This window comes from Gallus gallus, chromosome 2 (assembly GCF_016699485.2).
Source record: "Gallus gallus isolate bGalGal1 chromosome 2, bGalGal1.mat.broiler.GRCg7b, whole genome shotgun sequence".
Lineage (NCBI taxonomy): Eukaryota > Metazoa > Chordata > Aves > Galliformes > Phasianidae > Gallus > Gallus gallus.
In genome coordinates, this window is record NC_052533.1 from 135,526,701 (window position 1) to 135,541,386 (window position 14,686).

The window sequence follows — 14,686 nt, forward strand, 5'->3', positions numbered from 1 at the left end:
AGAGCAGCTGAACAAAGCTGAATGGCTCTGTAACACGAATTTGAAGTTAATTAAAGACACTTAAGGGGGATGTGAGACGCCAGTGGAACATCAGCTCCAGCTGCTACAGGTCTGTGTCTTTCAGGTGAGATCTTCAGGACAGATCACTCTGTCCTCACATTGTGTCTTTTGCTATGGTTTTGCCATCTTAACCACACCATGCCATAGGTCAGGTCACCTGGCTTGCTTTGTGTGCTTAGCTACTACTGATTTTGATTTTGTTCTGGAATGCGATTGTGGAAAAGGAGTTAAAAAAAGTAAGTTTCTCTTAGCAGGGATATTTCAGTTGTGTAACAACTTCCAGAGAATTTTTCCCAGAGCAAAAGAACCTTGTTAGGCGTGTAGGACACTTACAGTTTTTGTTGCTCTGACAATGGCTCAACCGAACTGCCTCCAACTCCTTAAACATGCCTCACATTTACATCACCAGTTGCAAACAGTAATTACCCAAACCCTCAAAACTGGTTGTTTGCCTGACAGACAAACTCAGTACTTGTTCTCCTCAGCAGACCTCTTCCAGAAGCCAAAGCAATATCAAGAAAGGAAACATGCAACAGAAGCAAACAGTGTTTCAGATTTTCAAAACACTCCAACATGAATGGAAAGCAGAGGGGTTCCTTCCTACATGCTGCCCTCAGCTAACATCTACCACAATGAACACAAAAGGGAAATTACAAGTTTGCTCTAAGAAGTCTGTTGTTCCTTCAGAGCCCGTGCTGCTTAAAGGGATTTACAAGGCTTTAGCTTTGCACTGGAGCTTTTGTGTTGATAAGACATCTTTCAACAGGAAAAAAGAACATGCGATTCACAGAGGTCACCACAAACATTCCCCAGCTCAGCGACTTCTGCCAGCACGGTGAAATAAAACAGCAATTCCATACAGCAGCACGGGGCTGAAGAGAAGTGAGGAGAACAGAAGTAAATTCCCATTATTTATTCTCACAGCAAGAAACTGTGTTTCAAAACAACAACAAAACATTTCCCTATATACTAATCATTCTTCCGTGAATGTGAGATAGAGTTAAAGCCTCTCTCCCAACAATCATCAATAATGGTGTTTCAAAAGCAAGTTTCTCGAAGCACATAGGACAAAAAAGCATCTTTCAGAGCTTAAATGTTCTGCTGCTATAAATGTCATCTTATTCTGGGAGAAAATAATGGAATGACATCGTTTGCATCAAGAATAACAAATAAATAAACCAAAAAAGCAACTGATGAATGTCAAAGCAACAATAGTAGTGGTGGTCTTTGGTTTAGTTTATGAACCAGAACTTATATCATTGCTAAAGTCAGTACTGGAGAAATTAAGTCTTAACTGAAGACAGAGGAAATACTCTTTGTATCAGACATAAGAATGTAAAATATATTACGGCAGGAAGCCTTGCCAAAAGCTCACAGAAAAATATTTCTGTGCTACCAGACAACCACAAGAGACAACTTTTAAGTTGCAAGGATAAGATGTTTCCCAATGCTTCATATCAGAATTTCCATCCTAACATTTTGGGGGGATTTTAAAGCTTTCATATTTCATGCACTTCTAATTTAAACAGAATTTGGCACCTGGAATAATAAAACTGTCTACTGGTAAGAGGAATCAAATCATTACGATGATCATCCGTGTTAACATGATTAATTCCAGTTTACCACTGTCTCTTAGATGGATGCTACAAGGATGTAAGTTGTGAAAGTTGTGGCAGATTAATTTTACTTAGGAGAACTGACTATTCATCTGTGTACATGGCCGAGATGCTTCTCACCTCTTCCCTCCTACATTCGCAGCCCTCAAAGAGAAAACAGATGCAAATCACTTTGGAGCAGAGTGGGAACTCTGAAACCCCTGAAGATGGCTTTGTAACAGAGCTACCACTTGTTTCAGCCTTCACTGCTTTTCCAAATTCCTCAACAGGTATTCTACACAATAATTATCTTTTACATCTTCTCATACACTAACATTAATGCAAATCTTTATTAATGCTCCATACTATGTGCCTTGCATAAAAAACTATCCAAGCCAAATGAGGCTATTATCTGGAAATCAGTATGCAAGTGTTTCTTCCACTGCTTTGGGATTGTGCCATCAGTGTCATGTGCAGGGGCTTGTCAGGATTATGAGACTGACTGTACAGAAGTAGCCAACAGAGACTTGGCCTGCATGACCACCTGATGGTTGCAAATCACATGCACTGTATGGTGTTCACATTAACAGAAGTTACATATATGCAATCAGGCCAAGGAAGTTCCCCTGAGAATGGGGGTTGGCATTAGGACTTGGACTCAGTCTCAGCTTAGGAGAAAGCTGCACATTATGACCATTAGAGTGAGATACAGGAAATCAGACTTTCCTCCCCTCCTGGTTAAAAACCCATTGCTGGATTTTTGGCAATGCAACCTCCTTCAACATCTGCCTTATTGCAGCTCCCCTCAAAGTCAAAGCAAAAGGCAATGGAGCGGGTATACCCAGGAACCAGCCCAGAGCAGCACTGGGGGAGAAGGGATGTGATGCAGCCTTATGGGTAACATCAGATAATATCAGCTCATGTCCTCCCCACAAGCTCCAGAGCAGAGCCAATTGGCCCCACGTGCGGGGTGCTCCTGGTGAACTTATGATACCAGCCTACCTCCCCTCCCAGCTCTGCCACTGCAGCAAAACCCAACCAGCAGTTACTACTGCGGGTGCCATTATACGGTCTCACTGCTAAGCCCCACGGCAGGACATCTGAGCCCCTGTCATCCACCTTACCAGAAAACCTAAGCTCTTGAGAAGGCTGAATATGAAAGATGTAGCAGCATTCAGATGCTACCAAGTCCCTCTGAAAGTCCCTGTGAAAGGAAACCAAAAGACATTAAAAAAACTGAATGTGTGGTTTATTATATTTAAGATGCTATTTGTCTATAGGGTTTAAATATGTCTGTCACATAGTCAACAGTAAATGAATGTAATTTTACATGTTCAGTATTTTGATACACAGTACAGGACTAAAAGTGTGGTAAAGGAGCATGGGAAATTAATATTTCCTCGAATCACGTATCAAATTCTGCAGCACCAGATAAAAGCTTGGAGTAAGGACTTAAGCTGCAGTATTACAAGCGCTACTAAATAAACCAAGAGACATACCTATATTAAACATTAGAGAAACAAAACAAATGACACAAGGGTTTAATATTTAAGATTTGATACAAGATTAAAATACTAATATTTTTAATGTCCTGGTTTCAAATTAATAAATATAAAAACAATATAAAAATATACACCAGTTGATAAAAGAATGCACTGAGCAAGGTTAGAAAGCTAAATTTCACTTTCAAATGTATGCAGGTATGTCTTTAGGGAGAGGATTTCTGTGTAGCTGCGACTCGTCTTTCGGAAGAAGTCCAAGCTTGTGAGCTGCTCAATGTCCCGCACCCGTGCAGTGTGCATCTTAAGAAGATCTTCAACCCACTTTGATTCATCTTCCATGCTCTGAAATGAAAAAAAAACAAAAATGTTTATAACTTTTCACATCTAAAGTTAACTCTGAAAGTAAAGGTAGCTTTTCTAGACATTAGGACAATTGACAAGGACTACAGTCATCTGGAAAAGTTGATCCCATGTTGTAGTTATTTCAAAGCAGGCACACACCTTTAGAAAATCATTGGTCACCATATAAAAAAAAATTGTCACAGAAAGAGCTCCATATCAATCAGCTGTTCTGTATCAGCAAAACCCAAGCCCTAGCACGTGTACCCTGCTTTTAAACACTATTCTCATCTGATTAGCAACTCAACTGGGGGAAGGCCTCTTTGAAAGTAGCCCTGCAGAGAAGGACTTGGGGGTCCTGGTGGATGAGAAGCTGGATATGAGCCAGCAGTGTGTGCTTGCAGCCCAGAAGGCCAACTGTGTTCTGGGCTGCATTAAAAAAGGGGTGGCCAGCAGGGAGAGGGAGGGGATTGTGCCCCTCTACTTGGCTCTTGTGAGGCCCCATCTGGAGTGCTGCGTCCAGGCCTGGGGCCCCCAGCACAAGAAGGACCCAGAGCTCTTGGAGTGAGTCCAGAGGAGGATCACTAAGATGATCAGAGGGCTGGAGCACCTCTCCTATGAAGAAAGGTTGAGGGAACTGGGCTTGTTTAGTTTGGAGAAGAGAAGGCTCCAGGGAGACACCACTGTGGCCTTTCACAGGATAGTGATAGGACAAGGGGGAATGGTCTTAAACTGAGACAGGAGAGGCTTAAGTTAGATATTATGAGTAAGTTTTTCACTCAAGAGGGTGGTGACGCACTGGAGCAGGATGCCCAAGGAGGTTGTGGATGTCCTATCCCTGGAGGCATTCAAGGCCAGGCTGGATGTGGCTCTGGGCAGCCTGGTCTAGTGGTTGGTGACTCTGCCCACAGCAGGAGAATTAAAACTAGATGATCATTGTGGCCCTTTTCAATCCAGGCCATTCTATGATTCTGTGATTCAACTAACACAGTATTATTTTAATCTCTCCACCTTACTTTTAGTTGACCACTTTGATTCCTTACACAATTGGGACTACACCTTTTATTGGTAGCTGTAAAATATTGCTATTGAAACGTACATATTATTCACAGATAGGAAAAAAAATTACAAAAAAGACCCCCAAAAGCCAAACAAAAAACTTTCACTACACATTTGCCAACATGAAAAACAATCAGGAAGGTGTTGCTGCCAGAGTGACAGGGTTGGACTGCGTAGGTGTAATCTCCCTTAGGGAACTGCTCCAAGAGACACAGGCAGCCACCACATCAGCTCCCTGCTGCACACCTTGTACCAGATCCAGCATATGTTGGAACCATCCACAACCTAATTTATCTCACTAAAAAAAAAAATCAGAAAAGCCTGCCTTGCAAAACCCTGTAGTTACAGGCTGTTTGAGTGTGTTGAACCAGCCCAGTGTCATGTTCCAGGCACCCCTGGGGACATGGTGGGGAACAGACCTGGAAAAAGAACAGAGCAAATAGGACTTTTCCCCCTCTGTCCTTGTCGGATGGTACATCTGGGGACGTGCATTAGGAACAGAGAGGTTAAGTCTCAGATTGAGGTTCATGTATGCGGCCTAGAAATCTAGCTCATAAAATTCGTCTTTCTGGGCTTGCTCCAAGTGAGCCTCTGACTGTCTCAGAGGATGTCTCCCTCCAAAACATACCCTCACACTAAGTACAGTCATGCCAGAGCCTACCCAAAACAGAAGGTGTCCCACATACCAGTATATGGGTCACTCTGTAAAGCCCAGGAGGGCAAGCTTGATGGCTTGCACAGAGAGAACACAAAGTATTAGTTAAGTCACAACCAGCTGCTCTAAAGCAAACGTCTGTTTGTCAACAAATGACATTTGCTCATTTGTTTTGAAGCTTTTCAGCTCCAAACCCACATTCCCCTCCACGCTGGTAGCATGGCCCAAAACCATGACTGGAGCATGAAATAAAGACCCAAACTAAGAGGGAAAAGAAAGGAACATGCCCTGCTCTTTCTCCTCCATTTGTGGTGCCATGCTCCAGGAACACCACATGGCAGTGTGCGGGAACAAAAGAGCCCTGTTCAGCCTATCACATTGCTAGTCTGCTAACAGGCCTCAACGAGGCTAAATGCAATCACTGTGACGTTTCTCTTGTCTTCAAGCCTTCTTCTGAACAGCAAATCTGCACTGGACAGAGCTCACGGGACTGTTTGGGTTTGTTTCAAACCACATCCAACGACACAGCATTTCCACGAGCTTAGAAGATCGGTCAACTGGTCCACGCTAATTTTTCCATTTCATAACTGGCCCACAAAATCTCACCTCGAGCAGCAAGGATTTTAAGCACAGTGATCAGTTAGTGTGGTATCACGCTAATGAAGTGTGTACTTTGAAAATGATGTTTTTCTCCATCTTTGCTTGTTAGTGTCACTTTAGCGGTGCAGTGAGTCTTAGAAGGAAAAAATAACTCTTGAGAACATGGAGGTAAATAGAAAAAAGCAATAAAATAGGAGACTAACCTAAAATCCAGATATCAGATACACTAGGTAAAAGAACTGCTGTATTACCCATCTCTCAAATATCAGATTGTTGGCTGGAAAGCACAAGATAACCAGAGTTACGTAGGTGGGTGAGGAACTTTCTTGTTAAAAGAGAAATTTAGACTCACTGCCGAAAAAGGATCTGTGTACTGGAGGAAGTTTCTAGTAGTTCCTCCAGCTTTGGTTTTGGAAAGGATTTTTATTTAGTATTTTCATACATGCTTTTTGTGCCAAGGTCATTAATTTGCTACTAAAATCAACTGGGAGCTCTTGTCAGTGCAGAGGAAGACTGGAATACCATACAGCATGATGCAGATGAGGGAGTCCCTGGTATAGTGTGAAATTTGGTTACCCACATTGGCAGTAAGAATTTCTGCTAAGCTGGGAGATTTTCAGTTGAAACAGCAGATAGAAGGAAAGGTCCTGGGTGTGCTGGTTTATTATGCGATACACTGAGCCACCTTTATAATACAGCTATAGAAGGAGCAAATTCTAGATAGTACCAGAGGAATCATGTGAAATGGAAAGAAAACCATTTCCATTTTGAGGTATAAGCTGGAATACTTTATCTCATTCATGTTCCAGAAAAAAAAAATCAGGCAGGAATAGATGCATAGGAAGGCTACTAAAATGCTCTTCCTCTCTTACAAGAAGAGCATAAAAGATCCTGGTCACCCATGAACAGAGAAAAGTACATGCTTTGAGAATCATCATAAATCATCAGCAGGGATAAATCCCAAAGAAGACCACTGAAGGGCTATTTAAGCCATAGAAAAATGTTGACACAAGAATAAATGGGTATAACCTCACCATGAATAAACACAGTTTGGAAATGGAACAAATTCCAATGAGAAGAGTAGCGGTGTTCTCCAACGGCTGTGTGAAGAGAGAGAAAGTGTGTGACAAGAGCAGAGCTGAGGAAAGCTAATATTTCTTTACATCTGAAAAGAAAGCTGTGGAGAGGCTAGGGGAGAATTCTTATATTATCCCAAGCATTTCATCTGTGAACTATGTAAGGTTTTACACAGTCACTTCTTTGAATACGTGAGATGAAATACCAAGTGCAAAAGTAAGACAAACTATTGGAATAGCAAAATTTTGCCTGTACTTTCACTCAAGAACTACAGTTCTTGATATATTTTTCAAGTGCTTCTTTATTATGTCAAGCGTAGAGCAATAGCTGCTAATGAGTTTGTACAGCAGCACTGAAGTCACACTAGGGACTCTAAATACATATACCATAAGTAGCATGACCAGTAGAGAAAAGAAGCTTGGGTTGGAATATAAGAAATCAAAGACTAAAAATTATTCCAAGACATTTATAAGGAAAGATTTCAGGAGTTTAAAAGCACAATGACACACAGTAGAGGGAAGAAAAAAAAATCACATACAGGCAGAAATACAAGGACAGATAAATGCCAGATAGTAACTTCCAGATCACCAACTAGACCTTCATTCAGATGAAGGCAGGCCGGAATAAAAACACAGTGAAATATCTTGAAGACTTTCCAAGCCTTCTGATAGAAGACATCTCTGCCCAAAACAGTTAAGAGTCTAAAAGGAGGGAATCCAGACCTGTTCAAGAGAGGAGTACTGCTCCAAAAGCGTGGTTTCGAAAAGAGTGACCTGAAAGTAGGCGATGTTTGATGAATGAGAAAGAAACAGTGTTCCAGGTGAATTGTGTACAGAGTTGGAATTACTATTTCTGCTTGTAGCTGGAATAGGAGTCTCAACTTTTTGTGCCAATACAAAATTCGTAACATTAATGCGTTCATTCAGGAAACAGACTCCTGGCAGCCTATAGTGAAGCGTCTGTGTGCAGGAATCCACACAGCTGTGTAATGGGAGAACAAGTTCAGGAGGAAGGACAAGTCTAAATACAGCTGCCTGGGAGGACTGCTGTCCCTGTGGAGTGCTGGAGCTCATGGGGACCCTAATGGCTCTCCTGCCACACCATCAGCTACAGGGCATTTGTGCTGCTTTCTGCAGTTCTGAGCAAAGTGAAGCCTTTTTACTTCACCAAGATCCCAAAACTACAGCATTTTTCATCCAAAAGGAAGACAGAAAAGGAATGAGGAGGGTGGCTCATCATCTTTGATCCCTGGTAAAGAGAATCTGAACTTTTCCCTTGAATCAAGACATGGTTTGGAACCAGCAAGAGCTGCTGGCAACTCTACCTTCAGCAGGTTTTAGCATACAGTTTTAACACTGTGTGGGTTGGATGTAATCGTGCCGTCTGATGCATCGAGACTGCAAGAGCAGACAGATTATATATTGTACCTGCATATGGAAACAGACCTCCATAAAAACATTAGGCTGGCTGCCAGCACATTACATATGCTCACACACTCTTTTTCAGCCTGAGGTTACTCTGACAGTGTCTGCCAAAAAGTGGAAGCCCACACGTTGTTTACAGCCAACCTAATGTGTTTTAGTTCTTCCAGACAATTTTAGGTGCAGTAATAGTTGCACATTTTCTCTGTTACCCCCGTTTGTCATAGAGGAGTACTCCTGTCTCATGAGTTGAACATGACACTTAATAGTCAATACCCTGTACTTTCATTTAAGATCCTTTAACAGCTAACTAGCATCTTCCCTGGGAAAATCCCAGGGAACATTTACCGTCAGGAAGCAGAACTTACATTGCAGCTCTCATCGTTGTCAGGCCGGTGGGGAAGGATGTACGAGAGAACAGAGAGTGGTCCATCACACTTGTCGGCTGGCTGAGTGAAATCTAAACAGCTGGTTATGATGGCATAGTAATGAGTAGGAACAGGGATGGCACTGCCTTCCACAAACCTGAGGAAGTGAAGCAAACATTTATCCACAAAGGACTAATCCATTTGGAAGAAGAATTACACAGACAGTGTGGTCTTTCCTCCCCTACGTGTGAGGATGCATGTACTTGTTAAGATGCGTTTGATTCTCGAGCTCTATCTGAAAATGAGCATTTCAATTATCTCATGTTTTGATACTGTGCCATAGAAACACCACGTGCCAATGCTGAAAGGTTTCTTCAGTTCAGGGGAACAGAGAGCAAGCTTTACAGAATTAACAAAAGCTTAGAGTGTCTAACTCAATAGCAGTATGGTGTGCTCTGGTACCCAGTTGCAACTCTAAACTTCCAGACAGCTTCAGAGAAAACATTATTTGGAATATAAATCAGCTTAATATGAAGGATGAATAAACACCCCATTCCAAACCCAAGGTGAAGAGTTACATGGTGAGTTGCCATTCCCTTAATTTTCCCTCTGTCTTATCCACAAGGTCATTCAGTCTCGCTGAACCATTTTGGACAGAGACACAAAATTCAACCCCTTCCCAAAATCAAATGAAGTGCAAACAATAGATTGTTTGAGATAAAGTTATCACTAGAAGAAACATCAGCAAACCAATTTAAATACAAATTCTTACTGTTTGATTTTTTCAGGTGTGTCATGTAAACCATCATAGTCATAGTCAAAGATTGGTCCACTTATAACATTGACTCCATTTCGTTCAGTGGCATATCTCTTCACTAAAACCCTTTGGAAATAGTTCCATACCTCTATGGGGGAGAAAAAAAAAACAACACTAAAATTTGGATAAACGTATTAAGACATGTCAAGATTAAGATTATAAATAATCTTTTCTTGCATGAAGATAAAAATCCAGTGGGCATCATTCACACAATAGAAGAGATAATCAAAGACTAAGCTTTATAGATTTACTGCAACTTCACTCTCTGTTGGTCAATAAAGCCTATTCAGAATTCTTTGTTCTCTCTTGAATTTTTTTCTCCAATTAGCAATAAAGGAAATGCATGGTACCATCCTAAGCCTGGCATTGCCCTAGACATTGCACAGAGAGTTTGCTGTTCCTTCACCACCAGCAGAAGCAGCTATTCACACACTTTTGATGTCCCTGTAAACATTTCCTTTGTCCTCCTTATCTGGTTACTGGGTATGTTGCTTTGTCCTTTTTTTTTTCTTTTTTAATTCACAAAAGGAAATAGTACCATGATTAAAAGCAAAGCCCAAATATTCTAAAAGTCAAGGTCACATTATTTCTCACAAATCCTCCTTGAATACAAAAAGTCCAACTTTTAAATCAGGTGCAGTCTAGGATGGCCAAATTATAACAAAGCATCTCATTAAGGCAGAGGTTCGCCTAGCAGGGAATTTTAACCATGATGTTTGTGAAAAGCATGACACTTTCTCCACTACAACCTTCTGAATCTTACCAAGTTAAAATGTTTATAGAGACTCACTGAGAAACACACTGGGATCTCCAGCTGCATCATTGTTTTCCTTCTTTTTTTTTTTTTTTTTCCTTTTCATTTTAACACTAACAGAAGTGTGTGCAAGCAAAACAGCTCTAACTTGTATCAAGTTAACTTTTGCCTTGCCAGCTCTGACTGCTTAGCTCATGGCTCCCCAGCACTGACAGCAGAACCAGCCTCAGGAACTTCCTTCCCCAGTGTGTTTTGCCAAACTCCATGCTCAGGCTGGTGCAGGGGCACCCACAAGCGATGGTCTAACAGGAACCTCAGCTGCAGTAACCACTTGGCAGTCCCACTCCTCCAGCTGCCCGCTCCTTTGATGCATTAGCCTTAACAACAAAAATAGCCCCAAAGGAAAGATTTTTGCAGCTGAATCAGTTCCCACATTGGTTTTCCACTTGCAGCCACACAGACAGCAATGCCAGTGCACTGCAGCCCCAGGGCATGATCCTGCAGCTTCACTAAAGTGGGAACTGCTTAAGCCAGCTCCATGTAATGAATGGTCTGAACTCTGCATTGCAACCTGCACATGTGTGTTAGTTCATAGTTCTTCAGGAGTGCTACAAGTTACAGCATTTGTTCTCAGGTGATCCTTCACTCGATTGTGATGAAGTTGGAGGCCACCAAGATAAAAAGCACCGCTGGTGGTGTGTTGTTCTCCTGTGATGAGCATCTCAGCTAATTTACATAGACTAACATTAGCATAAAAAGCAGTTTTATGAAACTTTTAGAGTTTCATTCTATTTTAGAGTGGGAAATCCCCAATAATTTTGTTCTCTATAATCAGTTAAGTGTGCCTTTCTTCATATTTCCAGCAAACATCACCATTTGTTCCTACTCAGAGGTTTTGCAGTTAAAAGCACTCTTCTTAGGCTAAAAAGAAAAAGCCTTCCATAGTCTTTGATGTTTATCCAAACCTCCCTGGCCTAAAATCTGAATTGGAAATCTCACAAGAACAGGCTCTTGAGATTCTTTCAAGGCTTCCTAATTCCTGCCAAGCCAAAAATGCCACCAGAATAGTTTGACGGTTTTCCTACCTCTTGGCAATGCCAGAGAGAAAAGTGATGTCCAGACAAAAGGAACTTTAATACTATATCCTTGCAGCACTGAAAGTTTCAGCTGGCTTTAAGTCATTCCTCACTTTCCATAAATTGGTTTATTTTTCCTTTTTCTTGAAAGGTAATAAAAATTTCTGGTCTACCTCTAAGGGTAGGGATAGAAAAATCAAAGGTGATCCAGATGCCACTTGTCCCTGAACTACAACATGCTAAGTGCACACTGCCAGACTACTCCTGTTGGGAAGTAAAAACATGTTGCCTAAGTACATTCTGCACAAACTGGGGCTATAAACAAGAAAATCTGAATGGTTTTACACAAACTGACTTACAAAACTGCTGTACTAAGAACTGACTGTGCCTGTGCTCTTAGCCCAGCAGCAAGGAAAATAAACCCTCCCTAAACCCTAAATGTATCTTGTGGTAAAAAAAAGCCTATGCCTTGAACTAAGATTCCCACGTATATTATCTGCTGCTTGGAGGTAATTGGATTTATGTTCTAAATTTCTCTCATCCATTCATTTCACAGTTCAACAGACATTTAAATAAATATTAAAAGCTTGGGAAAAAGAGACAGAGCCATAGAATCAACACTTACTTTTGAAAGCAGGATACATTGGAATGATATTTGTTATTAGAAAAGCATCATACTTTGCTTCTGCAGAGGAACTTAGTTCTGAAAAAAGAAAAATACTAATGAGATGAAATGTCGGAATTCAAAGAACAAAAATGTTTTCAAAAGTGGTTTTAGAGAGTAACCAAAAGGAATACTGTCATCAAAACAGAGGTCAGCTGCTTTGTGTGCTTTCATAAAACAGTCACACAATTTATAGGCAGAGGGCTGTGGGATTATCTTCTAGTTCTGAGCAAGCAAGCATTACTCCAGCATGAGTAATTCTACATCAGAAATTCATTCTAAACTATTTCAGCCACACTATAAGGAAGACAGAGCAATGAAGTTCCCATCTGTGACACAGCAAAGTTGTATTCCATGAACATTTACAAAATCTACAAGATTTTTTTTTCCAAGGATAACAAATATAACTGAACCAGAACTCAGAACAGTCATTTACAGAGATTTTCTACTACCACTGTTTCTAGGAGATGATAGAATTCTGTTTTGTTTTTACACTGTGCAGCAGTCTAATATGGACTTACACATTATATATATTTATTCTTCTGTTGTTTGAAGTCAAAATTATGAATCGACTAGATTTCTAGCTTATATGTGCTAGTATATGTCCATTGACATTAAAGGGCCAGCTTTTGAAGACTGTCTTCTAGCTTATGCCCCTATTCTGTGCAACTCTGCTTTCACCTTTATTTTTATTAACTCAAGTGGTACTCTTCGTCTTTTTTGTGCATGAAGCCAAGTACCAGTTTGACATATCTCTCCAGTCTTGTGAAAGTGAGAGGTCACAGTCATGATGGCAACTTCTGGCATTCAGCCCTTGGTCCTGAACACATGCAGCAAGAATAATATATCCATCCCATCAGGCCTCTTATGGGATGCTGGTGCAGAACCAGGTCCTCCGAGTGAAGAGCACTGTGAAGGAAGGAATCACCCCAGGAAGCTGGGAAATCGGAGGATTCCTACCTATATTCTTTCTCAACAATCTCAAAAAAACCCTTGAGTCCCTTTACATCTGGTAAGGGTTTTTTCATACCTAAGTTCTTCTGTAGTTAAACAGAAAATTATAAAACCACTTGTTATTTAAAAAATAAAATGAAGTGGCATGCATAGAAATGACATTCAAATCCTTGAAGACTGTAGACTTGCTACTGAACTTACGAGGAGGGAAGAGGAAGCTGTAGGAGAGCTGCTTGTCACCTCTGTAGGCTGAGCAGCTCTGGCTGTTTCCTGGAGATATGCGGAGATCGGGCCTGACGCAGCTGGCCAGGTGTTCTGGGACACCGGATACCTCTGCCTGCATTGATCAGTGACAAGAAATGTAATTCCAGCACTTATAGCTAAAAGAAAATGGCATCTTGTAGTCTATAGATTGTAAGGCATCGCGTGGAGTACAGTGATCCACACCCCAGCTCTACAACCAAGTCTGCCCCTCCTTCAGGCAGCTGAAATTCAAATGAAGTAGCTGATTGAAATAAATTGGGAAGACAAATTCCCACTGAGAAAAGCTGAGAGTGAAAATGAAAACAGGGAAAGAAATATTCAAACAATCTGCCTTAAAAATTCTTTTCTCCAATGGTATTATTTTCAGTGGATAATTTCCCATCAGAAAATCTGCTTGGGAAAGGGGACTTCTACAAACTCAAGAATACACGCAGCAAATAGACTTTCCAAGAATTTTTTAAAGTAATTTCCAGGAGAAAAGACAGCACCAACCTGTTTGGAAATAGTGTAGGATGTCCAGAGAGGCATCAGGAATGTTTCACTGTAGCCACTTTCAAAGTCATGGTGGTGCAAGATATTGTACTTCGTGCGGTACAGCACTGCAGGGCGCCCGTACAGAAGATGCTTCTCTACAGATCAGAAGAAATTACACTTAAATTTATCACTCAAAACCTTGAAGTTGAAAAAAACTGCTAAGGATATCCTGTAACAGAGGGAATAGCTGTTCTTCAGTAGTTTTGGTTGGGATCCCACTTCCAGGCTCAAAATTCACTTTGAGCTTACAAGTATTCTCTGCAGTTGAAAGAATGCTGGGGTCATAGTATGTTTCTCCAGGCACAAGAGACAAGGATCTCTGTGCCTACATTTGGAAGACGTGAGGTGAAAATCACTTTGTTGCCTTAAATCTGCCCTCATCCTATCACTCACTGTGTCAGTTTTCCTGTTTTTCTCTTCTTCCTCTGTTTTCTGTAAAAAACAAAGTCCTTCACAAAAGGAAGGCAAAGGAGTCTACTCAATAAAAGAGTATTTTTTTTTCACTTGGCTGATACAGATGATTTCTGAAGACCTACATGCTATTTTCCGTCAGCAATATCAAATTAAAACAAAACAAAAAACCCTTTTCCTAACTTTGGCTACCAAAGACACCTCCAACTCTACACAATTTGCTTTTCTTCTTTTGTTCTGATATGTTATGGTTAAGTGTCACTAGATACCTCTGATAATATTTTTATCTTTTTGTAAGCAAAAATTAAACAAGATAGAGGAAAAACAAATTTCCTGGCTAATCTTGCACTGTGCTGCAAGATTCATTCATTTTGATAACCAAGTGGGAAACAGGTTCGGCTTGCTTTTGGAAATCAAAACATAGAAGTGAGGTAACCAGCCTAAACACTGTTCATAGATAGGCATTTAACCTTAAAGAAAAGGGCATGTTTTATTAGTGCTTGAGTCCAAATAGAAGATATTTTTATAGGATGCAG

General features: G+C 40.8%; 1 protein-coding gene across 24 annotated transcripts in view; it reads right to left on the reverse strand.

Moving 5' to 3' along the window:
* Positions 1-2,887: 2,887 nt before the first annotated feature.
* Positions 2,888-14,686, reverse strand: part of ENPP2 (ectonucleotide pyrophosphatase/phosphodiesterase 2) — a 69,574-nt gene continuing 57,775 nt past the window's right edge. For all 24 annotated transcript variants that reach the window (XM_040679445.2, XM_025147137.3, XM_015283027.4 and 21 more), the window contains 6 exons: positions 13,698-13,834; positions 13,143-13,278; positions 11,949-12,026; positions 9,449-9,581; positions 8,677-8,833; positions 2,888-3,499 (listed from right to left, as the gene is read on the reverse strand). In XM_040679445.2, the coding sequence (XP_040535379.1) occupies positions 3,329-3,499; positions 8,677-8,833; positions 9,449-9,581; positions 11,949-12,026; positions 13,143-13,278; positions 13,698-13,834 (812 nt within the window). In that variant the 3' untranslated portion in view covers positions 2,888-3,328. The remainder of the gene's footprint in view (positions 3,500-8,676; positions 8,834-9,448; positions 9,582-11,948; positions 12,027-13,142; positions 13,279-13,697; positions 13,835-14,686) is intronic.